Source organism: Artemia sp. Qi Xiang Cuo, chromosome 5 (assembly GCF_049724085.1).
Source record: "Artemia sp. Qi Xiang Cuo chromosome 5, ASM4972408v1, whole genome shotgun sequence".
Taxonomy (NCBI): domain Eukaryota; kingdom Metazoa; phylum Arthropoda; class Branchiopoda; order Anostraca; family Artemiidae; genus Artemia; species Artemia sp. Qi Xiang Cuo.
In genome coordinates, this window is record NC_142798.1 from 17,888,490 (window position 1) to 17,914,344 (window position 25,855).

General features: G+C 34.0%; 1 protein-coding gene across 1 annotated transcript; it reads right to left on the reverse strand.

The window, feature by feature from the left end:
• Positions 1 to 4,657: 4,657 nt before the first annotated feature.
• LOC148951893 (uncharacterized) lies at positions 4,658 to 5,674 on the reverse strand. Its single transcript, XM_089089098.1, has one exon. It carries the CDS (start codon positions 5,672 to 5,674, stop codon positions 4,658 to 4,660), a length of 1,017 nt encoding a protein of 338 aa, XP_088945224.1.
• Between the last annotated feature and the right edge of the window lie 20,181 nt (positions 5,675 to 25,855).

Sequence of the window (25,855 nt, forward strand, 5' to 3'; positions counted from 1 at the left end):
GGACAAAATGGGTAGTTGTAAAAAGAACATATTTTCTTGAAAACAAATTAATTTCATGACTTGAAAACTTGACAACATCTTCCTTGATTAATGCAGATGATGCTGAGAAATTTTCGTTTCTGCACTGCAAAGTGTCAAGGAGTAAGAAGCAAAGCAAAAAAAATATCCCAAGTATGGTGCCTTTCCCCTACTTAATCGCTTCTTATAAAATTAACTTGATAGCACAATCCCACAAAGTGCGCTTTCGGTAGTTTCCCCAACTTTTTTAAATGAAACAAGTGCCTTTTCCAATGAAATTACCAAAAAAAAGGTGATTTCAAAACCTAGGCAAGAGTAAAAACTAAGGGGGCAAGGAAGTCCCTTCCCCTCAATTACTACCGTCACAACTAGTGCACGGGCTTCATTACAGAGTGATGTTTGAAGGTTCAAATCAAAGCTGTTGATCAATCAAGCTTTATTTCTGTTAGATGTTTTGTTGAAAAGTTTTTAGTTTTAGTTAATTTGTTTTCGCAATGATTTTTTACTTTTAATATGACTAGTTGATTTATGAAACTAACTAAGAGGATCTGTGGAGGAATATGTGTGAGAGGATCTTGTAAGCCTCCAGTTAAGGGCTTCAGACAATAATTATTGCAATGGTACAGTTTTATGCTTCCAAACTCTTCCACATAAGAAGGTGGTACCAAAAGTGCCGTTTTTAATGCTATTAATATAAAAAACTTTTTCCACAAAATAAGTTTTTCAAAGAAAAGTAAAGAACTCCATTAAACAAAAAATGAGAAAAAATAAAATAAAATAATCTACCAAGCGTGAAACTATCACAAATCAGCATCGATAAATAAATAAAACCCAAAACAAACAAAAATTAAAATAATTAACCGAGTCAAACTCAAAACGAGCAGAAATTAACATAAGTTGGGCGCAAAACCCTTATGCCTTCCCAAGGCCAGAACAAAATTTGCACTTTACTGAAAAAATGCAAATGAATGTGCATTGTCAGTTTAATATACAATTACTGATATTTAGTAATCAAAATATTAATATTATTTGATTTATTAAAGTTATAAAAGTAAAAACATTTATATTTTTTCATTAAAGGGCAAATTTTGTTCTGGCCTTGGGAAGGCATATGGGTTTTGCGCCCAACTTATGTTAATTTTTGCTCGTTTTGAGTTAATTTCATACCTCCTCTAGTGGACCTGAAATGGAAAACTTGATACCATTCTAAAAAAAAATTTGTTTAATTTATTTGATAGCTTGGATAAACTTACGCTATTTTGATTTGGTTAAATTTTCGGAGCATAATTGGGAGAGTTGGCGTGGGAGGGTGGGAGTGGAAGGGGGATTAGTTGCCCCAAAATCGCTTTCGACTATTAAAAAGGGGATCAGCCCTTTCCATTTTCAATCGAATGAGCCCTTTTCGAAATTCCCACAACAACTCCTTCGATACGAAGTGCCCTGGTCTAAACAGCAACAACAAAAAATAATACATTATACCCACTTCGATCTTTACTATAAAAATGTCAAGTCTTCCAATAACTTTCGACTATTAAAAAGGGCACTAGGCCTTTCAATTTCCAATCAAATGAGCCCTTTTGGAAACGACAGCGCTTTCTGTAAACACCTTATATGCCCCAGGGCATAAATTAAAACCCTTACCCTTAGGTCTGTTAGGGTGCTTGTCATCCTCTAAGACCGAATTTCCAGAAACTTTCAACTATGTTAAACAACATGGCTATCTCAAAATTTTGACTGGATGTGTTTGGGAAAATGGTGGGCCTGAGAGGGGTGTTAGTCGCCTTCCAATCACTTTTGACAATTAAAAAGGGCATAAAGCACTCTAATTTCAAATTGAATGAGCGCTTTTCGAAGTTTCTATGACAACTTCTTCGATACGAAGTGCCCTGCTATAAAGGAAAAAATTAATAAATAATACATTTTGCCAACATCATTCTTATATAGCCCCAGGGCATAACTTAAAACCCTTGCCCTGAGGATTGTGGGGGATTGTCCTTCTCAAAAACATATTCTTTTTATCTGGAAATTAGCTACGCTGAACAAAATGGCTATCTCAAAATTTTGATTAGCTGTGTTTGGGGGAATGATGGGCATGGGGGGGGCTAGTTGCCCTCCAATCACTTTTGACTATTAAAAAGGGCACTAGAACTCTCAATTTCCAAACGAATGAGCCGCTTTTGAAGTTTTTTCGACGACCCCTTCCATATGAAGTGCCCCGCTCAAAAGGAAAAAAAATATTAATAGAACATGGTGCCAACATCGTTCTTATATGCCCTCAGGGCATACTTAAAACCCTTGCCCCGAGGGTTGTGGGGGAGTGTCCTCCTCAAAAACTTATTTTCTCTCCAGAAATCAACTACGCTGAAGAAAATGGCTATCTCAAAATTTTGACTGGATGTGTTAGTTGGGGGGGGGGCTAGTTGCACTCCAATCACTTTTGACTCTTAAAAATGGCACTAGCCACTCCAATTTCCAATCAAATGAGCCCTTTTCGAAGTTTCTACTATAAAAACCTTCTATAAAAACCTTATATCCTCCCAGGGTATAACTTAAAACCCTTGCCCTGTGGGTTATAGGGGCGTGTCCTCCTCAAAAACATATTTTCTATCTGGAAATCAACTACGCTGAAAAAAAAATAATATCTCAAAATTTTGATTGGATTTGTTTGGGGGAATGATGGGCGTGGGAGGGGCTAGTTGCTCTCCAATCACTTTCGACTATTATAAAGGGTACTAGCCCTTCAAATTTTCAATCGAATGGGCCTGTTTTGAAATTTCTAAGACAACGCCTTCTATAAAAACCTTATATGACCCCTGGGCATAACTTAAAACCCTTGCCCTGAGGGTTGTGGGGGAGTATCCTCCTCAAAAACACATTAGTTAACTGGAAATCAACTACGCTGAACAAAATAGCTATCTCAAAATTTTGATTGGATGTGTTTGGGGGAATGATGGGCGTGGGGGGGGGGCTAGTTGCCCTCCAATCACTTTCGACTATTAAAAAGTTTTTTACGACGACCCCTTCCATATGAAGTACCCTGCTCTAAAGGAAAAAAAAAATAATACATAGAACATTGTCCCAACATCGTTCTTATATACCCCCAGGGCATATCTTTCAATTCACTAGAACTCTGAATTTCCAATCGAATGAGCTCCTTTTGAAATTTCTACGACGACACCTTCCATATGAAGTGCCCAGCTCTAAAGGAAAAAAAATAGTAAATAATACATTGTGCCAACATTGTTCTTATATGCCCACAGGGCATAACTTAAAACCCTTGCCCCGAGGGTTGTGGGGGAGTGTCCTCCTCAAAAACATATTTTCTATCTGGAAATCAACTACACTGAACAGAATGGCTATCTCAAAATTTTGATTTGATGTGTTTGGGGGAATGTTGGGCGTGGGGGGGGGGGAGCTAGTTGCCCTCCAATAACTTTTGACTATTAAAAAGGGAACTAGAACTCTCAATTTTCAATCGAATGACACCCTTTTGAAATTCCTACGACGACCCCTTCCATAAGAAGTGCCCTGCTCTAAAGGAAAAAAAACAATACATAGAACATGGTGCCAACATCGTTCTTATATGCCCTCAGGGCATAGCTTAAAACCCTTGCCACGAGGGTTGTGGAGGAGTCCTCCTCAAAAATATTTTTCTGTCTAGAAATCAACTATGCTGAACAAAATGGATACCTCAAAATTTTGATTCGATGTGTTTGGGGAAATGATGGGTTTGGGAGGGGGGGCTAGTTGCCCCCCCCCCATACTTTAGTCTGTAGACCCGTCCCTGAAAGTTTCATTTTTCCTAACCTAACCCCTTTCAAAGATAACCAACAGTAGCTAAAGTAGAATTACGGGTTATTTTTTTTTAATGATTGAAAACACAGTGACTAAAATACAAAATAAACCCCCATCTACATATTTGCTAAAAACCAAGTTATGAAAATAGATACAAAAATTACATTTTTTATTCTAGAATGATCTAGCAGTTTCATAATCAGATTGAATTATAGAGATGATTAATTTATAATAAATACAGATGATTAAGATTTTTGCTAAAATGTCATGAATCAAGATGATAACTGGATAATATATATGATTTAATTTAGTAATAAGCTGGTGCATTGAATGGTGCCAGGTAATTTTTGATCTGGCTGATGAATATCAGCTTTGTAGATCTTAGTTGCCTATAGTTACAAATGATAATCTGGCTCCTTTATTGTGAAAAATAAGTTTTCCCGTAAAACTTAACCAGATAAACAGCCATGGGGTGCTCATATCTCCAATTCTGAATTGTATTTAGTTGAGATTGTATTAATACTTTTTATTTTTTAAACCGCTCATTAAAAAGAAAACAGAACTAACAATGACCAGGATGAATGAACACTATCTATAGGACAACTTATTTGGCAATTCAAAGCTGCAATTTCAAAAGATTTACGCATTTTGTCAGCCGTTGACTTTTTCTTTTAAGCTGGAAAAAGAAGGATTTTTAGAGGAAAGACTTGCTGATGAAGGTTCTCCCCTTGGATAATATGTTAATCATCATCATCATCAAGGGTTTTGAGTTCCCCTTTGTGTTGAACGCCTTGGGAACCAAAGCACTGTTTTATATATATCACTTCACATAACTTAAATGTTTTTATAGCGTCGAGTCTTTTCCAATTTCCTTAAAGAATTGTATTACAATTCTGACTATTTTCAGGTTGTCTTCTAAGTCATTCAGCCCTCCAAGAATGGAGTGCAAACTTATGGGGTCCGACCTCCCTCTGAAGAAAGCATATATCTTGTCTCTTTGCTCCTGATACTCCTCGCAATCAAATATTAAATGCTCCACAGACTCTTCTTCCGAACAAGTCATGCAATTGCTGTCTTCACCGTGAAATCTAGCTCTGTAGTTATTTGTGCCACACTGTCCTGACTTCAATCTAAACAGTAGACGTCCTTCGTGTCTGCTAAGTTTCTTATAAATTGACTTTTCGAACTTCCAATGCAGCTTGCTTGTAACAAATAAATTGCCAGTCTGATCTCTCACATTCTCAAAGCTTTCTCGTAATACAGCTTTACGCACACATTCCAATTGACTGATCACTATGGGGGTAGAAGAATTACGAACCATTCCTTCTATGGCTGCATGTTTGGCTTTGCTATCTGCCAATTCATTTCCTATTATTCCCACATGAGATGGAACCCACTGCAATACTAATCTCCTCGATTCCATCAACACTAACAACTTTGAATAACATTCAGCTATTTTTCCTGATTTGCACCGATCGGCCTGGAATGACTTAATGGAAGAAATCACAGCCTTAGAGTCAGAACATATCAATATGCCAAAATATTCCTCGTGCACTTCTGATAATGAAAACTCAAGTGCTTCTGCAAGAGCTACTGCTTCTGCTTGGAAAACTGATGCTTTACTGTGAAGTTTAAACTGTTTTGAAACATTCATTTTAGGGACAACAAATGCAGCACCAACCATCCCTTCATTTTTCGATCCATCTGTATAAATGTCTAAGAATCCTTGATACTTTTCTAACTTCCATATCCGGAAACAGGTATTCCAATCTAAGTTATTACTCTGCTTAAAGTCCAAACCACATACTACAGATTTCTCTTTCCAAGGAGGTGGTAACACCACTTGAGGTACTCTTAACATCTCAGTAAACTTCAGTTAAAGTCCATGAGGTTTTCCAATACTGTCCCATTGTTCAAATATATTTGCCTGGAACCTCTTATTTTTGGGGTTTGCAGTGATGATTCTTCCTTGTTTTATAACTCTTGACTTCAAAGGGTTGGTTTTATCCGCTATCCATAATCTTTGCAAATACTTCAATACACTTATTTTCCTTCTAGTCTCAAGTTCTGGTAGACCACTTTCAGATAGTAAGAATATCACTGGTGTTGTTTTTCTTGCTCCAAAAGCAATTTGAACATCAGAGTTTTGTATTACATCCAGTCTTTTTAATGTTGAATGCAGTCCAGACCCATATATCACTGAAGCATATTCAATTTTCGGTCAAATATACTTCACATAGAACTGCAATAACATATCTGCCTTCATCCCCCATGAGTATGAAGTGAGCAACTTCATAATGTACAATCTCTTCATACACGTACCACGAACCATTTCAACATGTGGGTATCAACTCAGTTTGTCTGTAATTACACACCAAAGGACCTTAGTCTGTTTCACGTACTCAATAGGATTACCATTGAGATAAAGAATGGGTAAGTTCGTTATTTTCTTTCTAGTAATCACCATCATCTTAGATTTGTGAGGGGAAAATTTCAAATCGATTCCCTTGGCCCAATGTTCAATTTGTTGTAATGTGGATTTTACAACCTCCATTGTCTCTCCTAGTGTTCTTGCTACTGCCCAAAAAGAATTATCGTCAGCAAATATCATCCCTTTCGACTCTCCATTCTCAATCGGTATATCATATTCTGCAATATTATAATAATCAGGACCAAGTGCTGATCCTTGTGGAACCGCGCGTCTTCTTCTTAATAGAATACAAGACTCTACAGAGCCAACTCTAACAGTGTCTTCTCTTCCTGACAAATAGTTCTCAGTAACAGCTAATGTCCTTCCTCTGATTCCGGCTTCCATAACCCCACTCAATATCTGAAGATGCACCATTGAATCAAAAGCACTATTCACATCCAAGTGGACAATAACCATAATCCATCCGTTCTGCAATGCATAAAGGGCATCTTGTTTAAAACAGAGCAGGTTTTCAACTGTGCTTTTCTTTCTCCTAAAACCACACTGGATATCTTTTAGAAAACCCCTCTTTTCTATCTCCCAATTTATCCTCTTTTTTATCATTCTTTCAAAAACTTTACCTAATACCGGTAACAGTGTGATAAATCGATAGTTTTCTATTTTTGACATATCCTTACCAGGTTTAGGTATCATCACGGCCTGGCCTTTTTTCCAAATAGTAGGGAAGACTCCACTGTCCCAAGCAAGGTTCATTACTTCCAATAACGCGTCCATCCATTTATTAGGCATTGCTTTCACGAATCGTGAATGAATCATATCAGTGTCTGGGGACGTATCTGGACGACTCGTCACAATATTTTCCAACTCTTTCATGGTAAATGGCTGGTTATAGGGTTCATCGTTACCAACTTTACTATGTCTTCTTACTTTTGCTGTTGATCGTGCTACCTCATCATGAAAGGGATCTTCTCTTCAGATAGTCTTTAATAAATGCTTTGCACCTCCATTGGCTTTTTCTAAATCACTAATCAATATCTTGTTTTCAAAAGTAAGGGGGGGTTTTTCCTGTCTTATCACCTTTTGCTTTCATATTCTTTATAAACTGGTAAACTTTAGACACTGGCTTCCTAAAGTCCAGACTTTCAACAAATTCTCTCCAACTTCTACGTTCTGCCTCAATTACACATTTTTTAAACTTGGTGTAAGCGTTTTTAACTGCAACATAATTCTCGACTGTAGATATCTGCTTGTAAATGTTTTGCTGGCACTTTAACTCCTTTTTGATCTGTCTGCACTCCTCATTCCACCACTGTGAATAATTCATTATGGTTTCACATCTCCATCAGACATGTGTATAGAGTTTTTGGCTGTTATTACGAGTACATCTTGAATATCTTTCACTATGTCATCCAAGGACTGTGCTTGCTGCACAATTTCTTTAATATCCATATTTTCAAGTTGACAATTAAATTCCTTCCAATTTTTCTTTTTAATCTTAAATCTTGGAATGCTAGTTGTTTGCTGGGGACATGGCTTATACACGTGTACTAACACTTGTCAATGGTCACTATGCAGTGTAGAATCTTCTACCACCTCAACATCTACTTTGTTGCATAATTTAGTCCTTGTAAACACCAAGTCTATAGTTGAATAAGTACTGAATTGCACATTCTTTCTTGTACGAAAACCCCTAGGAGTGGCCACGAATGCATTTTCTTCAAGTAAAAATTGTTCTATGCTTTTTCAGGAGTCATTAATTAAGTCACATCTGCACCACATTTTACTGTGTGAATTAAGGTCACCAACTATTATAAGTTCTTCTGCTTTAGGTCCCTCATCAAAAATTTAAGATGCAAAGGAACCAATGTCCTTGTTTTTAACGCTTGGATTGTAAACATTCACAATGTTGATCACAGTTTTTGAGTCAATATATAATTTACATCCAATTACATCCACTTCTTCTGAAGGTTCATCACCATAATCACTGTCCCACTGTTAATAATGCAAATTTGTACGGATTGCAATCATAACACCTCCTCCATTCTTTGTTAATCTGTCTTTCCTTATTATATTAAATCCATGATATCCTATTTTAATATAAGGTTTAAGCTATGTATCTTGAATGCATATGATATCCAATTTCTCTTTAATCGCATAACAGCATACCATGTCCTTCTTCTCCTTCATCACTGAACATGCATTCCAAGAAAGTAACTTTAAAGTCATTTTTCAGTACGCTTGCTTCGTATTGCTTCACAATCAATTGGTCCAATATTTAATTCATTGATAAATGAACAAAGTTTTTCCACTTTCTCTAGCAGGGGAAGGCTGGCCATATCTAGCAAATCTGGGGATAATAATAGTCCAACAAGAATTTTTGTAACTGTGTCTGATACTCTTCTATATATGTCTTGTTCGGTTCCTTGGTTTGGAAGACTACTACGCTGTGTTGACTTGGCACTGTGAATTTGGTTACTGTGAATAGCTTGGGCATATGTTCTGTACATAACTTGTGCTCTCCTATATCCCATGTTATGTTTTTCTGCCATTTCCAGAATATTTCTATTTTGCTGCCTAATTGGACACTCGCTTGATGTTGAAGAATGGCAGCCTTTACAATTGGCAAATTTGTAAAATTTAACTTTTTCTGCAGGATCAATGTTTTTGAGAGGACTACTCACAGACTCGTGCTTTCCACAGCACCTCAAACAGACTGGCTCATTTGCTCTACAATTTTTCTGTACATGGCCATAACGCTGGCATTTAAAACACTGGATAATTTTACTTTTGTATACAAAAACTTATTTTTTCATTCTGCAGCACCATACCCGGGGTGGAATAAATTTGCCTTTAAAAACAACCATGACCACATAACTATCCTCAAGTTTCTTTGAATCCCTGTTATATCTCTTTTGACGAATTACTTCTGTAATCTCAACAGATGACTCTATGCATTTTTTAAGTTGGTCCTTGCTTAGATTCATGGGCAATCCCTTGATGATTCCTCTTTTAATACATTCCTTCTTTTTTCCCCTTACTGACATACCTCCCATTGATTGTATTTTTATTACTTTTTCAGCTTCTTCATTGTCGTTGAAATTAACTATTAACAGAATCCTTTCTCTATTTGATTCAAAATCAAACTTGATGGGAAAAACATTCTCCTTTAAACATTTCGATATTGAAAAATCATCTGCTAGTTTCTCATTTTTATCTGTCACTTCAAATTCAACTCTTACTTGAAGCAATTCATTCAACGGAATCTCAATTTGACCAGAAACTTCTGTTTCTAATTCTTGCCTTTTTACTATACTTTGCAAATTCTCTACAGGGGACCTCACACGTTTTCTTCCCAAGGATGGATTCAAACCCAGACTTGGGAATCTAATCTTTTCATTCACTCTGCCATCTATTAATCCTTCTGCCAACCTTGGATTTACACTTGACATATCCTCATCAGAATCCTCTGATAATGGTGGACATTCATTATTGTTATCAAGCACCTGGAACCTGTTTTTAACAGGTAAATTATATCCACTCATACTAAGCGCACTGAGTCGTCCATTAGAGTCACTAACTGGGATATGCAAAACTTGCTGCTGAGGCTGGAACTGTCTCCCCTGGGGAAAATGGGTAGCCTGAAACTGGCTGTATGGCATTGGAGCTGTAATATACTGCACAGTGCTACTATACTGTCCACCAGCACTGGTATTTGGTTGTATGATCATATAGGGTGGAGTTGGATAAGCTCCAGGAATTAGTGGACCCCCCTGCTGGGGGTCTTGGCTGCTCATATTGTCACTTCCAACTTTAATACCACTATTCAACTTACTTTCCTTCAGTTTACAGTCTTCTTAACCATTAAAATCACCAAAAATCTCAAAAGAATCCAAAAGCACGTGTTCACAGGATGAATGCAACGTTGCCACTCGGATAATATGTTAACTAAGATCATTATACACATTTTAATGTAAGAATTTTTTTCTTATCATGTCTTCTTATCAGGAGCTATACTTCTAAATTTATGCCAACAAATTTCAGGTCCCTCTAGATGGAGAAGGAGTAGGGCTATGTACTTCTAAATACCTTCTGGGACTTATTTTAGCCTTTAGAGCCCTCCCTAAAAGTTTCATTTTCCTAACCTAACCCTGTTCCAAGATAGCATAAAGTAGCTAAAGTAGAATTTTACCATCATTTTTGTCGGAAATGAATTTTAGCCCCCACCCCTATATATACCAATTATGGGTATATATTTGCACATTAGGGGGGTGGGGTAATTTTATTTCTGATGTAAATGAAAGTTAAATTTAAGCTGTCCCCCACCCCTCTAATGTGCAAATATATACAGAGATGGTATATTTAGGGGTCGGGGATGATATTCATGACAAAAAAATATGATTATTATATGTGTAAAGAGCATAAAAAAAGGCATCCAGTGTTGTCACTTTAGTTGTAACTCAATAATATGATTTTTTAAATATTTACAACAGGCATTAGGCTAGGAAAATGAAACCTTCAGAAATTGGTCTACAGGCTAAAGTTTCTCCCAGGAAGGTGTTTGGAAGTACCTACCTTCACTCCTTCATTTATAGGGTCTCAAAATTTGCCTAGGCTACATAACAGATCCTATAGGCCCTACCCATTAAAATTTTTACAAAACAACATTTCACCTTAATTTTCAGTCATCAGTTTCTTCTTCTATGGCTTTAGTTCTGAAAATGCAATTCTATATATTTGAGTAGATTTTTAATCCATATCATTTTATTTCCAAATTTAGGAAATGTATTTGCATGGGATACCACCAGATGGATAATTTGACAGTGTATATATATACAAATCTTTAAATTAGTCAACTGACCAACCAGTATTTTAAGGCTAGGACTCCAGCCTGACAAAAAGAACCTTATTAAGAACACAATTGTGACTCTATAATAAGTAGAATGATCCTAGTTTACACATTTTGAAGAGGGAGAGCCTTTTATCTTTTCTTCTTTCCTTGCTTTTCAAGTTTTTTTAAGACATTCAAGAATTTCTTAGGACCTATTTTTAAAATACTATAAAAAACCATCCCACGAATGTGCAAAAATCTGCCTAGAAGTGCCTCCTCAATCTAAATCTAACATCCAATTGCACCACAAATGAACTTAACTCCAATATTAGCTATGTGGTGGATGTCCTATTTGCATATTTTTAAAACCTTATTAAGTTGTGACTAAGCAAAGTTGTGGAGCTGAAAACAATTGTGTTATGCATCATTTGAGCTGAAGGTATATTTTTCTATGTTTTACTTTTTTAACATAAATATATTGAGAGGTCATCTAAGATCAGGGCCCTCTAGGGAGGAGTAGTGGAGGTAGGTGGTTCAATATAACTTCCCATGACATACTTTATTATATATTAACCTCCCTGAACGTTTAATTTTCTTTAAAAAAACCTTTTACAATATAGCTAAAATAAGTTAAAGTAGACTTATAGGCATTAAAAAAAAAATACAATCTTAAAATTTGGACCCAATGTCATTTGACTTAAGGGGGGGGGCTGCAGTAAGAATACAGATGAGATATTCTTGTTTGGGGCTAGAGATTAATGGGGAAGAGGTTATGGAACAAGATTTTTTTTCTTCTCTGACTACATTACAATGAATAAACCATTGTAAGAAGTTAAGAAAGGCATCAATTGATCAAAACTTCTGGGATCTAGTAATCTTTTCAATTGAATCTCCTAGTAAAGAGGTATACCTTCAAAAATTAGCATATGAGTTAAGAAGATACCAGAACCATATGTTTTGGTATCACAAGGTCAAAGAAAGAAACTCAAAGAGAAAGAAAGATATAAAAGTTGTGCTAAACAAGTACCTGAAAAAAAACAACAAGAATACTACTAAATTTAGTGTATAAGAAAAAGAGGCAAACAGGATGGAAAGGTGGCAGCTCTCAGTAAATGTCAAGTTTAAATAAAAGATGTAGTATATATATAAATATATATATATATATATATATATATATATATATATATATATATATATATATATATATATATATATATATATATATATATATATATATATATATATATATATATATATATATATCATATATATATATATATATATATATAATATATATATATATATATATATAATATATATATAATATATATATATATATATATATATATATATATATATATATATATAATATATATATATATATATATATATATATATATATATATATATATATATATATATACATATAAATATATATATTTATATTCAAATATATATATATATATATATATATATATATATATATATATATATATATATATATTCACTTATAGAAGGAGAAGACTTAGTTCTGTGGCTTCACGACTATTTACTCCTGAATTCAGTTTGTTTGATTTACCTTAGCTGTAGCACATTTGTTAAAAGCATATACTGCCAATTTTTGTTGGACTGGGAATAGTATGTGTTTTGTTTTCTCTTTACATCACACTGTTAGCTAAGAAATTATTCTGAGGAAAAGTTGCTTGCCAACTAGATGGCTAACCAAAGTGTTTATAGGGTAAGTTCATTTCTAGCTAGTTGACAAATTAGCATATGAGTTAAGAAGATACCAGAATGATATGTTTTGGTATCACAAGATCAAAGGGAGAAACTCAAAGAAAAAGAAAGATATAAAAGTTGTGCTAAACAAGTACCTGAAAAAAAAAAACAAGAATACAACTAAATTAATAAATACTACTGAAAAAACACAGTATTATCAGAAAAACAAGAATACTACTAAATTTAGTGTATAAAAAAAGAGGCAAACAGGATGGAAAGGTGGCAGCTCTCAGTAAATGTCAAGTTTATATATATATATATATATATATATATATATATATATATATATATATATATATATATATATATATATATATATATATATTCACTTATAGAAGGAGAAGACTTAGTTCTGTGGCTTCAAGACTATTTACTCCTGAATTCAGTTTGTTTGATTTACCTTAGTTGTAGCACATTTGTTAAAAGAATATACTGCCAATTTTTGTTGGACTGGGAATAGTATGTTTTTTGTTTTCTCTTTACATCACATTTTTAGCTAAGAACTTATTCTGAGGAAAAGTTACTTGCCAACTAGATGACTAACCAAAGTGTTTATAGGGTAAGTTCATTTCTAGCTAGTTGGATAAAGAAAGTATTGTTGGGGAAAAGTTGCTAGTCAACTAGTTTGAAAATAAATTGTTTTCTGGGGCAATGTTTGTTTCCAGCTAGTTGGCAAAATTAAGTGTTCCTGGGGAGAAGTTATTTGTCAACTAGTTAGAAAAATAAAGTTTTATTGGGGAGAAGTGACTAGTCAACTAGTTGGAAAATGAATTGTTTTCTGCGGCAATGTTTCTTTCCAGCTAGTTGGCAAAATTAAGTTTTGCTGGGGAGAAGTTATTAGTCAACTAGTTGGAAAAGGGAAGTTTTTCTGGGGCAACATTTATTGTCAACTAGTTGGCAAATTTAAGTGTTGCTGCAGAAAAGTTATTAGTCAACTAGTTGGAAAATAAGTTTTGCTGGGGAGAAGTTATTAGTCAACTAGTTGAAAAAATTAATTAAAAATCCTAAAAATGAGACAAAAATATTCCTCCAGAAAAGAAACACAGATAAATGAAGGAACATACACAATTTATGTCCATTAAATGCAAGATAGAAATGAACAAAACTTCAAATATGCATCTGTTCAATCTCCCTTTTGGGACCAGGTAAAAGACTAATTATCCTGGGAATTAAAGCAAAAAGTCTCTGGCTTCAAAGCCCAATATATAACTCAAAATATATCTCCCATTAAGAGGGAGACAGGGAGAGATACGTGAGTTGTAACACAAAGGTAACAATAGGGACATCTATCACATGGCTATTATAGGAGTAAATGTCATTTGTGATGCAAATGGATGCTAAATGTAGATTGAGCATGTAATTTTAGATACATATTTGTACATTAGGGGGGTGGGGTATATATTCTGTGAATATATAGGTTCTAGAAAATTCATGAATTTCTTAGAAAAACTCGAAAAACAAGGAAAGAAGTGAAGATAAAGGCTCTCCCCCTGCAAAATGTGTCAACTAGGATTATTCTTTACATTATTGAGCAGGAATTGTTTTCTTAATATTTCTCCCTATGTCCAGCTGGACTCCTAGGCTTAATATACTGGTTGGTTGGATATATATATATATATATATATATATATATATATATATATATATATATATATATATATATATATATATATATATATATATATATATATATATATATATATATATATATATATATATATATATATATATATATATATATATATATATATATATATATATATATATATATATATATATATATATATATATATATATATATATATATATATATATATATATATATATATATATATATATATATATATATATATATATATATATATATATATATATATATATATATATATATATATATATATGTGTATATATAGTTTCAATTATTAACAGATATGTTTCAGTTAAGTTGGTATGCTATTGTATGTTTCAGTAATATTGTTTCCAATGTTTTCAGTTACTGTATGTTTTTGTTATGTCATTGAAATTGTTATAGACTTTTTTATAATTGTTTTGTGCGACAAGCTTGTTAAAGCTTACCGTATCTTAGTATTAATAAATAAATAAAAATAACACTCAGATCTTAAAAGGTCATCAAAGTTCGGAACCCTCTAGAGGGATAAGGAGCAGATGTGGATAGGCTACTCCATAGATCGGCCCATGACATACTTTAGCCTGTAGCCTAGAACTAACCCTTCCTAACCAAGCTCCTTTCCATGATAGTCAGAAGTATCTCAATTCTAAATATACTATTTAATTTTAAAAGGTCTAATAAGAATATTCAGGGTTGACAGGACCCTCATCATGATCCTTAATTATGTAAATTAGCCATTGTTTGCACATTTGTTCTAGTATAAACCTCTTAAATGTTGTTTTCTAAGTCTAAATTTCCAGAGTTTAACAAGGGTACTTTGGAAACAACAATGTTTCCTACCTGAGTAAATCTAAAGATACTATGTGTTACAAAGTTGTCAAATTATTTTTGTTCCTTTGTTTGATCCTTTTTTAGTTTCTATTTTCCTGGTTTCAATACGCTTTGACAGTGGCATGGTATCATATCAACTATTAGCTGCTTTGTCTTGAAAAACACCAATGATTGTTCAGTAATGTTTTGATTTATATTTTTACTGACATAAGTCCAAAATTTTGTAAAGAATGAACTACTATTTTTTATATGGTAACTCTGCATGATTTCATGACATCATATAGATAATGATGCATAATAGATTAATGTTGGGGGCAATAATCAATATCAATATTGATATATCAGAGCAAATATTGATATTGAAAATGGTATTTGAAGATTTTTGACTATTTTTGCTTTTTATTCTATTAACTGGTGAACGTGCTGCAGAAAAGATCCAACCGAAAAAATTGTTTTTTTAAAGGCTGAGAAGAGGAACAATAATGCATTTAATCTATTGACTCATACATGCTGATACACAACATGCATACCTGGATCTATAAGTTGGCATAGCTTTTTCTCAAATTTAAAATATGTTTAGTGAGGGTGTACTTGCAAATATTGTTGAGGACCTCCAAAGGACTTGGCTGTATAAAATGCCTTCTAGGCTTATAGGCTTTGCTTAGATCACACCCATCATAATTGCCACATATCTTGATCTGCATTTCATGAAAATGTATATTTCCATTGACAATCTTCTCCAGAGTACAATAAAGAGATTTGGATTTGGCCTTTCTGGCTGCTAAATCTTTATCAATAGATGCAATTGTCAATAGGAGCAGATGGTGAAGTTTCAGTAGTCAATGCAATACATTCTTTGCCAGCAGCCAAATCTATAAAGGCTCTGCGGATTTTCAATAGGGAGCCTTTTGTTCCAAGAAAAAACTGATCCATTCAAGTCATGGAAGTCTTGTAATATGAGTCTTAGAAATTTGTGCATGATGTGGTCAGTTCCAAGGCTGGTGATTTAATCAAAGGGTTGAGGTACAATATATACATCAAAAGAATTGGCTTTTTATGCTGATTTCAAGCATGTAAACTTCATTCTGTTTAGTGTACCCATCAAAAGCTACCAACCTTATAAAATTGGTATGGTTTTTGAGAAAGGGGGGAACACCCTCAAAAAGTCAAGGAATTTTAATGAAAAGTGCACCATCAGGTTCAGCATATTGTTTGTAAAGGTTCCAACCTCCCATCTGCAAAAATGTGGATTTTTTTTTGTCAGAAGAAAGATCACAGATATGTGTTTTTTTGTTGTTGTTTTTTTGTTTTTTTTACCAGTGTGGTTGTGCCAAACCAATGGTCCAAGAATATTGGGAGATGGGTCGTTTTAAAAAAAAATAACAGTTATAGAGCCCCTTCAAATTGACCAAAATTACAATAGGACAGCTAGCCCACATACCCCCGGAATATCTGATAAAAATTTTGGGATAGGCCTATCCAATTTGTTCACCCTGTCTGAAAGATCAAATAACTATGCCTCTAGAGATGAAATGACCCCCCACAACCTGGGTAGAAGGCTGCAAGTTATGAATTTTGCCTGTTATGTATGTATAGTATTGTTTATTTGGAAGTAAACAGACATTTTTGGGGGAGGGAGAATTTTCTGGGGGGATTTTCTACAGGGAGGATTTTCCATGGGCAGGGAAGTTACCGGGAATGAACTTACAAAGGGGACCTTGATATGGGTAAATTTGCCAGAACTATACAAAAATTTTTCTACTTTCTCTTTGCTGATTCAATTTTTCATCTAGAAATGTTTGGTTAAATTGTCATGACCCTCCACAATACCTGGGGGAAGGGCTATTACATTATCGATTTTGCCTATTTTTTACACATAGTATTTGGAAGAAAACACACATTTTTTTTGTAGATGGAGTATTTTCCCTGTAGAGGGAAGTTTCTGGGGATGAACATGCAAGGGGAAATTTTTCCAGAACTTCTCTACGAAATTTATCTTTCTTTCTCATCCTGATTCAATTTTACATCTAGAGTCATTCCAGGGAAGTTGTCCAGGGGAAATTTTCCAGAAAGCTAAAATTATCTGTGGTATATTTTTTGTGGAAGGGAGGATTATTCTACAGGAGAAATTCTCCATGGGGGAATTTTCCATGGCACAAATTCTTCATGGGAAAATTTTGGCAAGAGAAAATATTTCCACCAAGGAGTTTTTCTGACATGATTTGAAAATAGATTAGAAAATCATTTATTTTTTTTTTTCAAATGAATGTAGGTTAAAGAGAATTGTCTTGGTGAAACTGTCGAAAAGAAAATTTCTGGTTAGAATTTTCAGCAGGGATGGATTAATCGTGGGGAGGGGGGGAGATTTTATGCAGGCTGAATTTTCGATGGACGAGAGAGATAGATTTCCTGGCATTATTGGAAAACGATCAGAAATAAAACAAAAAAAACACAACGTTTTTTTTTTTCAACTGAAACTAGGGAGCTATATTTAAACTTTAGGCAAAAAGAAATCATACTGCATATGAGGGAAGATATCCTCTCCTCAATGCCTTGCTCCATATGCTAGAGTTTGATTTTTATTTTTTATTTTTTTTTTTTTGTCCAGATTCCTACTGAACAACTCCTGAAAGACAAGGGCTATTTAATTAGAATAAGAAGCTTTTTAAACTACTAAAAAACATATACGAGGGGCATCCCTCTCACGTATGCAATAACTTCCGTTTCTTTTTAAGTTTTAATGCTGATCCTTCCTTTCATTAATAAAAAGAAAGTTTTTTTTTTAAACTTTTTTTTATTAAATCACTGAAAGGTAGAACCAATTCTCAGGGGAAAATATTGACATGTTGCTGCTTTTGAATAGCCAAAGTAGCCAGTCTATAATGTTAATTTATGTAAAAGTTCGTTTTTATTGTTTGATTTAGTATTACTCAAAGTTGAAGAAAATTGTTAAAAATAAGCTTTCATCACAATTTTTTTATGTATTGAACTCTTGCAAAGCCAAGAGTTAATCTGAACAAAAAAAAACTGATCAGGAATATCAAAATTAAAAATATTGATATATCGTTTTATCAAGTTATTGCCCAACACAATAATAGATACCAAAAATGTGTGTTTTTTTTTTTTTTTTTAATTAGATCTTACTCAAACCCAATCACTTTTGCTCACTTAAAAAGGGTACTAGAAAATTTGAATTTCACTTTCCAATTAGCCCTCTCCTAATCTTTTAGGATGTTTTGTTCAATGCAATCATTCTTGGGGGAAAATGATAAAGATCCTCCTGAGCCTTTGCTGGCGCATAGGGCGTCGAATCGACCTTTTAGTTGCTGTGTCTTCTTTACAGGGACAAGTAGGAAGCTTGTCGCCCAACCTTCTTAAGGCAAGATCAAACCCTGGACCCTGTGTTGCCAAGTAGAGCATCAATCCACTGTGCTACCCACTGTATATAAATTTATACACTACAATCAATCCCTATCTGAACCATTAGACAAAGCTGGACTGAGATCTAGTTCCAAAAATTTGTATCTTGGTATCTTCCTTCTTCTATTTAACAGCAAAGCGGGCTTTTCAGTAAAACTATTTAGCCCTTTTCCTTCTGCTTCACTCTGTGGGCTACAGAGCTACTGTCTTGATTGTCTCTTATTTATTAGATATTCTCAGATATCTTTCAGTAGATCTTTGGACTCAAGGAGTTCAAATATAAGATGATAGATATCGATTTCTGTGCTCTGTGTGCAGGTATAGTTGGCTAGGCTCTTGGCTGATAGTGAGATTTTGTGGTGTTTGAAGTATTTTAACAGTTTACAAAGCAGGGTATGTTGTGCAGACGTCAGTATATTACATTCAAATAGGCAATGGTCAATTGTATCATTATTCATATTACAATGCCTGCAAAGAGGGGACAGGGGGATTGAACCACTTGAATTAGAAAACATATGAGAATGCAAAGAAATTTAGTCCATTTGTTCCAGAACAAATTCTATGATAAATTTTAGAAAGATACTTATTGGGAAAGGGGGAAAGGATAGGATTAATCTTATTAAAATTAATATCTGATAGTCTCCATCAGTAAATATCTCTAATTGGGATTGGTCTCCCACTTGGCTGGTCAGTATTTATAGCATTTTTTGATATTTCATCAACCTGATGATTACCACTTATGCCAGAGAGGCTATGAATGTACTGAAAATAAGTTTTTATGCCACTTGAAGCAAGATTATCAATAATACTGAGACAATGATAAGTGTCAATGTCCAACTTATATTGAGGAGCTGAGGCCAGCAACTCAAGGCTTGATAGAGAGTCGGAATATATGGTCATATTATTTAAATTTACAATCAAAGGTTGGTTTTCCTTAAGGTGTTCTAATGCCATGATTATGGCATTTAACTCAGCAGACATTATAGATAAATTATTATATAATCTCTCGCCCATTGCAATTTTCAGGTGAGGAAGGAAAACACCACTTGCTACCTTCTCATTCATTTTTGACCCATCAACTAATATTTGGGAGTTATTTTTATAGGTAATTGTATTAAGTTCTGCAAATTTTTTCTGGACAAAAGCAATGGGGGTTAAATCTTTATTCCACTTTGAGAATTCATTATTTATTATGGGACTTGACCAATTCCATGGGAGGGATCAGGGGAAAGTGGGTGCTATAGACTTTGCTGGTATGGGGAACTTCTTCTGAATATTGGCATACTCATCTGCAATGCCTCTATACATGGCTGGATTTCTTAACCAATTATGTAATGTGTGTGACCTTATTTGATTCAATTTTTGTAAGATGTTTTGTCAAGAGAAACCTACGTCTCTCCCTTATTGTTGTTAATCCACTCTCCATAAGCAAAAACTTGGTGCTTGTGGGTTTCCTAAGACCAAATATGAGACGTATTATATCATTTTGTGTTGTTTCAATTTTTTGCATCTGGGTCTTTGTACATGCACCATAGACGATGAGCCTATAGTCAATATGGGGTCTTATATTTGATTTATAAAACTGGAGTAAGGGTTTCTCCTTACATCCCCAGGGTGTGGAAAGAAGTCTTTTTAGTATAGTTGTTTTTCTATAGCACTTTTTATTGTGTTTGAAATGTGGGGGTGGAAATTAAGTTTTTGGTCAAGCATGAGACCTAGTTAATTAATATGATTATCTTCTGGAATAGTTGTTTTATTTAGAGTTAGTTTTGCATTAACATGGTTTTGCTTCCGGTGAAATTGGATTATTTTTGACTTGGTGGGTGCAATGGGTAAATCTGAATGTTGAGAGAATTTTTCAAACTGGAAAAGTGACTTTTGCAGATTTGACTGTGCTATCTGGAAGGTGTTGCCAGATGACCATAGCACTAGATCGTCAGCATATTGTAGATTTGTGTGGGGTAGGTTCATGCTCCACAGATATAGGGCAAATAGGAGGCAATTGAGGACTGGTCCTTGAGGAAGACCTTTTGCTGTTGTCTTATGGGGCGACTAGGTTGAACCAAAACAAAATATGAAACTTTGCAATTCGATGAAGGATTTAATAAAGGATACTAGCTTAGGGTGTACTCCAAGGTTTGCAAGTTTGATTAAAAGGGTTTGGTGGCTCACATTGTCATATGCCCCTTCAAAATCTAAGAAAGCTGCAACTAGGACATTATTTTTTTTAGAAAGATTCATTTATTGTATTTGTTAGCAAAATGTAAGCATCTGTTGAGGAGTTGTGTTTCCTGAATCCAGTTTGAGTGTAAGGGATCATATTATTTTTTTCAACAAACCAGAGGAGTCTGTGATAGATCATTTTCTCCATTATTTTCCCCATCACAGGAGTAATCATTATGGGCCTATAAGACTCAGGGTTATCTTTTGGTTTATTTTTCTTTAGGATTGGTAGGAGGGACGAACATTTCCATATATTGGGGAACCTAGAAGATGCCCAAGCGTGAGTATAACAATTTAGCAGTTCTTGTTTGTATGAAGGTGTGAGATTCTTTTTCCATGTAGGGTGTATATTGTCATAGCTGCCGCTAGTTTTGGTCCTAATATGATGTATTGCATTATTCAATTCCTGGATTGAAAATGGATTAGTTATGTACTCGGATCCTGGGCGTGGTTGGTAACTTGGGTTCATAGAAATTGTGGATAGTTTGCTTTGATTATTTGATGTTAGCTTATTAACAAAAATAGTTGCAAATAGGTTAGCTTTTTCATTATCATTGTCATAATGGGTATTATTATGTATAAGCTCATACAGTAGTGGGTTGGGGGAAGTTTTTGTCTCACAGATGTGGCTTATGATTTTATGTATAATTGGCTCATGTGTTTCTCTGGAGATATTATCTGCAAAATTATTCCAGTATTTATAGTTAGCATCTATTATAGTCCTTTTTAGATTAGATTCGGCTTGTAATTTTTTTAAATATGTAGTAGATGATGGTTTTTTTTATGAATTTGCAAGGTGTTGAGGAGGGGGCAGCCTCCCTCATATCCGTAATGATTTCAGATCGTTTTAAGTTTTAGTGTTTCTCCTTGATTTCGGTTGAAAAAACTTGTCTCTTTATCTAATGCCACCATAACACTACCTAGTTAGGTAGCACTGCTTCATGTAAATTGGTGTTCATAAATTTTGTCAATCCAGTTTCTGTCAAACTCTATTAACCCAGTCTCGGTTAACTATGGTTTCTGAGACACAACAGAGAGAATAGCTTTTGGATTTCATTGGCTGCCAGTGAAGTTTTCACTAAAGCGTCCCTTTTTGTTTTTAGTAATGAGCTTCCTAGATGGTTTATTTTCTTGAATCTACGCTAAACCACAAAAAATGTTTTAGAAAAAATCACTTACAATGACAAGTCAAAAAAGAAAGAAAAAGATCACTAGACAAAAATCTCTAGACATAGTGATAAAACACTGGGGGTGTCAACACAGGTGACGAATTACCCTTAACCAGTAATTGGGAAAAAGAAGTCAACAGAAATCATTTTTCCGATCCAGTGGTCAATTAGGTTAGAAAAAATGTTTTAACTGGTGAAATCATTAGCAATTAGTACAACTCGGAAACAATTAGTTCCATAGAAAAAGAAGAAAAAAGGAGGAAATAGGCGCCAATTTTTGGAAGAAGAATCTTACCTTTCAGGCTAATAAAATCCAGGAAAACTTTACAACCATGTGTTAGGGCTCTGCAACCATTTAGCAGATTGTAGAATCATTTCTCCAGTGTGGGCTATACCATTGTCACTTTTCATGCTGCTCGAACTAAACTGGCCTCTACTGTCAAATATTTTGTATATCAAACTTTATAGAAATTGAAGTAAATCTTTTAAAAATTAAAAAGACATACACTAAAGCAAAATGATCTAATTGTTGACCAGCGTACTGTAAAACAGTTTTGCTCGCGTTCCCCCTTTGTTTTGTCAAAGTTTTAAGACGATTAGTTTTAAGACTAGCTGTGCCTGCAAAGTTTTAAGACTAGCTGTGCCTGTTTATTTACACTTATTTGCGTAATATTTCCATAATCATTAAATTCAAGTATGATTAATTAGTTGAGAAAGTAGCTTTATCAACAGGGTATACTTCCTTTCTGCGCATATGATTTTACGACTGGTATCAAGTATGGTTCAGTGGCGATGACAAATTTGACTCACATATTAACATTTTATGAAAAGATAGGTTTTTTAAATTGGCTGTCTTAAGCCTTTTATGTAGTTGGGTAGGTTTTTCAAGTGCATTATTTAGGCATATGATGGGGTTTTGACTAAGTAAAAGTAAAAGACAGTAAAAAATTAATATAATATTCTATTTAAGTTGAAACGTAGTAGTGCCCTCTCTATCCCTCCCTTAAAATCGGCCCGTTACTCACCAGACACATTACGCTTTCTAAAATGCAAAAATTAAGAAAATCTAATTCCTGATTATAAAAGATAATGTAATGGCCTGATCGAATAAAGTACTTTTCCCAAGACCTAAATTTTAATTTCTTAATTCCTAATTCAAATACTTTGTCTTTTCAATAGTCAGTTACAGTTTGCAATCCGTGTCAGCATACCAATTCTCTTCATTCATCAGGTTTAACGTCAAATTTTAAAAGAATATGGAATTAGGAAATTATGGGTTAATTAATTTATTAAAATGTAATAAAACTTAAAAACCTCTTTTGAATTGTGTTAGTAACCTAATTTTTTTTTTCATGCTGTGTCACAAAACTCTCAGTCAATGAGCAGCCATTAAGTATCGCCATCACATCAGATAGAAATATATACCCATCAACAGTCTGGAATGATGTCGCCACGTTGTTCGAAACCTCCGCCATTGACAAGGGCCACTGGCTACTGCACTATCGCCTCAGTGGCTGATTCTTCCTCAAAAATTATCAAACTTGCTTTTTTTTGATTTATATATATATAATTTGAAACATATTTTTCTACATGAAATTTTACACATGGAAACCCCAAACTTTGTAAATAAAACTAAATTATTGAGGGGTGTGTTCAAAAGCTCTTATATATTCGGGGACGGGTGGTTCAAACTTATTTTCTAAACGGGCGCAAAAGGCAAGCTTCATTTTGTAGATATTCGTGAACATTGAATTTATGGGGAAATTGAAATTCTTCTTATTTTTAGATTTAATATTTCTAAAATTAGATTTAACATTTCTTCGAGAAACTGTGCGACAGTCGTGCTTAACCACAGAAGGATAGAGGATATTTTATCCAATATTGCTCTGAAGGACCCCCAAGAAGAAAATGAGTAAAGAAAACGCAAAAGGCCAACCTCTCTGAATCCTCTCAAATTCATCTAAAAAGTACCAATAATAATAATAATAAATAAATTGCAGCTCATTAATAGCCCCCATATACCGCCTTTATAAAATAATAAAATCTAGATGTCTTTGCTTTCGATTATGCTGGACCATTTTAATACGTTTGTTCTTTTTAACCTTTCTATTTTACTTACACATGCATGTAGCCAATTTTTTTCTTCTAAAGATCATTTTCTGTACATGATTTATGTTTAAATTCTTTTGGCATAAATGTGAATTTCCCGTGGAAAAAAAGAAAGCTTCTTTTGTCCCCGAGAGTTATTTTATGTCATGTATTCCTAGAAACCATAAAATAAAAGGATCACATATCCTTTATATGCATAATGACGTGTAAATATATATAATTTAGCCTGACTTTCACAGCAGAGGCTCTTCCTATTTGTTTATATTTCGGTCCCAGGCTTTAGCGAACATGTGGTAAGACCATGACGTTTGATAACAACTAGAAAAAAAAATATGTGATTAAAAAATCACCCTTGTTTTAATTGTCATTACTATTATCTACTTATTTTTTGTCAAGCGGGGTTTCATCATACAGAGGGTTCATTATGAAAGTCAATTAGACCCGTTTCTTTTTTTTTATTCCAAAGAAGCAGGGTTGCCGCTTAGTATTTATCAGTGTCCAAGAATTCAGTTGCAAAAAATCCCAAGGTTGAAAAAAAAATCCCACAACACTAATAATAATACAACAATAATAATATTTTATCCTCCATTTATTTAGGCACTCATTCGTCCACCATGCTTTAGGAATTTGTTTAGGGAATGTTTTCTTAGGTGTTGTCCTGGGGATAGCATGACTAGCTGTATTTATTAGTAAAGATGTCAAGGCTTCAGCATGTGTGTCAACTGTTGTGTTAGAAATGCATGAACTTTGGGTGAAACTTGTAATTTCATCATTTAGCTTATTTTGGAACATAGACCAATTTGCTTTAGTTTTGATATAATTGGAGGTATGAGATAAAGTTTCAGCAGGCTCATTTAGGGAGCAAACTATAGCAAAGTGGTCAGTACATAGACTATCAATTTTATTTATGTAAATTTTGTTCAAAAAAATTAATGACACAATTTGTGGGTCAATTGTGGAGAATCGGCCACTTTTGGGGTTGAAATATGTATTCAGGTTTGGAGCGGTAGCAACAGCTAATTCATTATTATTTGAAGTCATATGCTCAATGAATTTACCAGCTTTATTTGCTGGTTTATTCCCCCACAAAAGGCTGTGGGCATTGAAATCTCCACAAATAATGGTATTTTTTAACAAATTAGAATTATTTATATAATTAAAGAAATCCTTGGCATCTGTAGTTTGGCCATTAGGGTTATAAAAGCTTATTATGTAGGTTTTTAAATTATTCAGCCAAACACTGATACCAATAACATCAACATTATTTGCAAAATCTGAAAAATTGATGCCACAGAATTTTATATTATTTTTAACTAATAAAGCTACCCCACCTCCTTTTCTCTCTGAAGATCTCTCCTTTCTGAGGATAGTATATCCCAGAGACTTAATTTGTTGATTTTGGGTTAAATGAGTTTCCTGGAGGCAAGCAATATTAATGGAATTATTATTCATAAAAAATATTAGTTCATTTAGCTTATTCTCTGTGAGTGATCTTACATTCCATTGGAGTATTGATATATGTTGTGTTGTTGATTTATTCTTCATATGACTGTGTATCAATGTTCAGCTTTGTTAAAAGTAAAGCAAGATCTTTTTTTTGCTAGAATGATCATATCATCAGG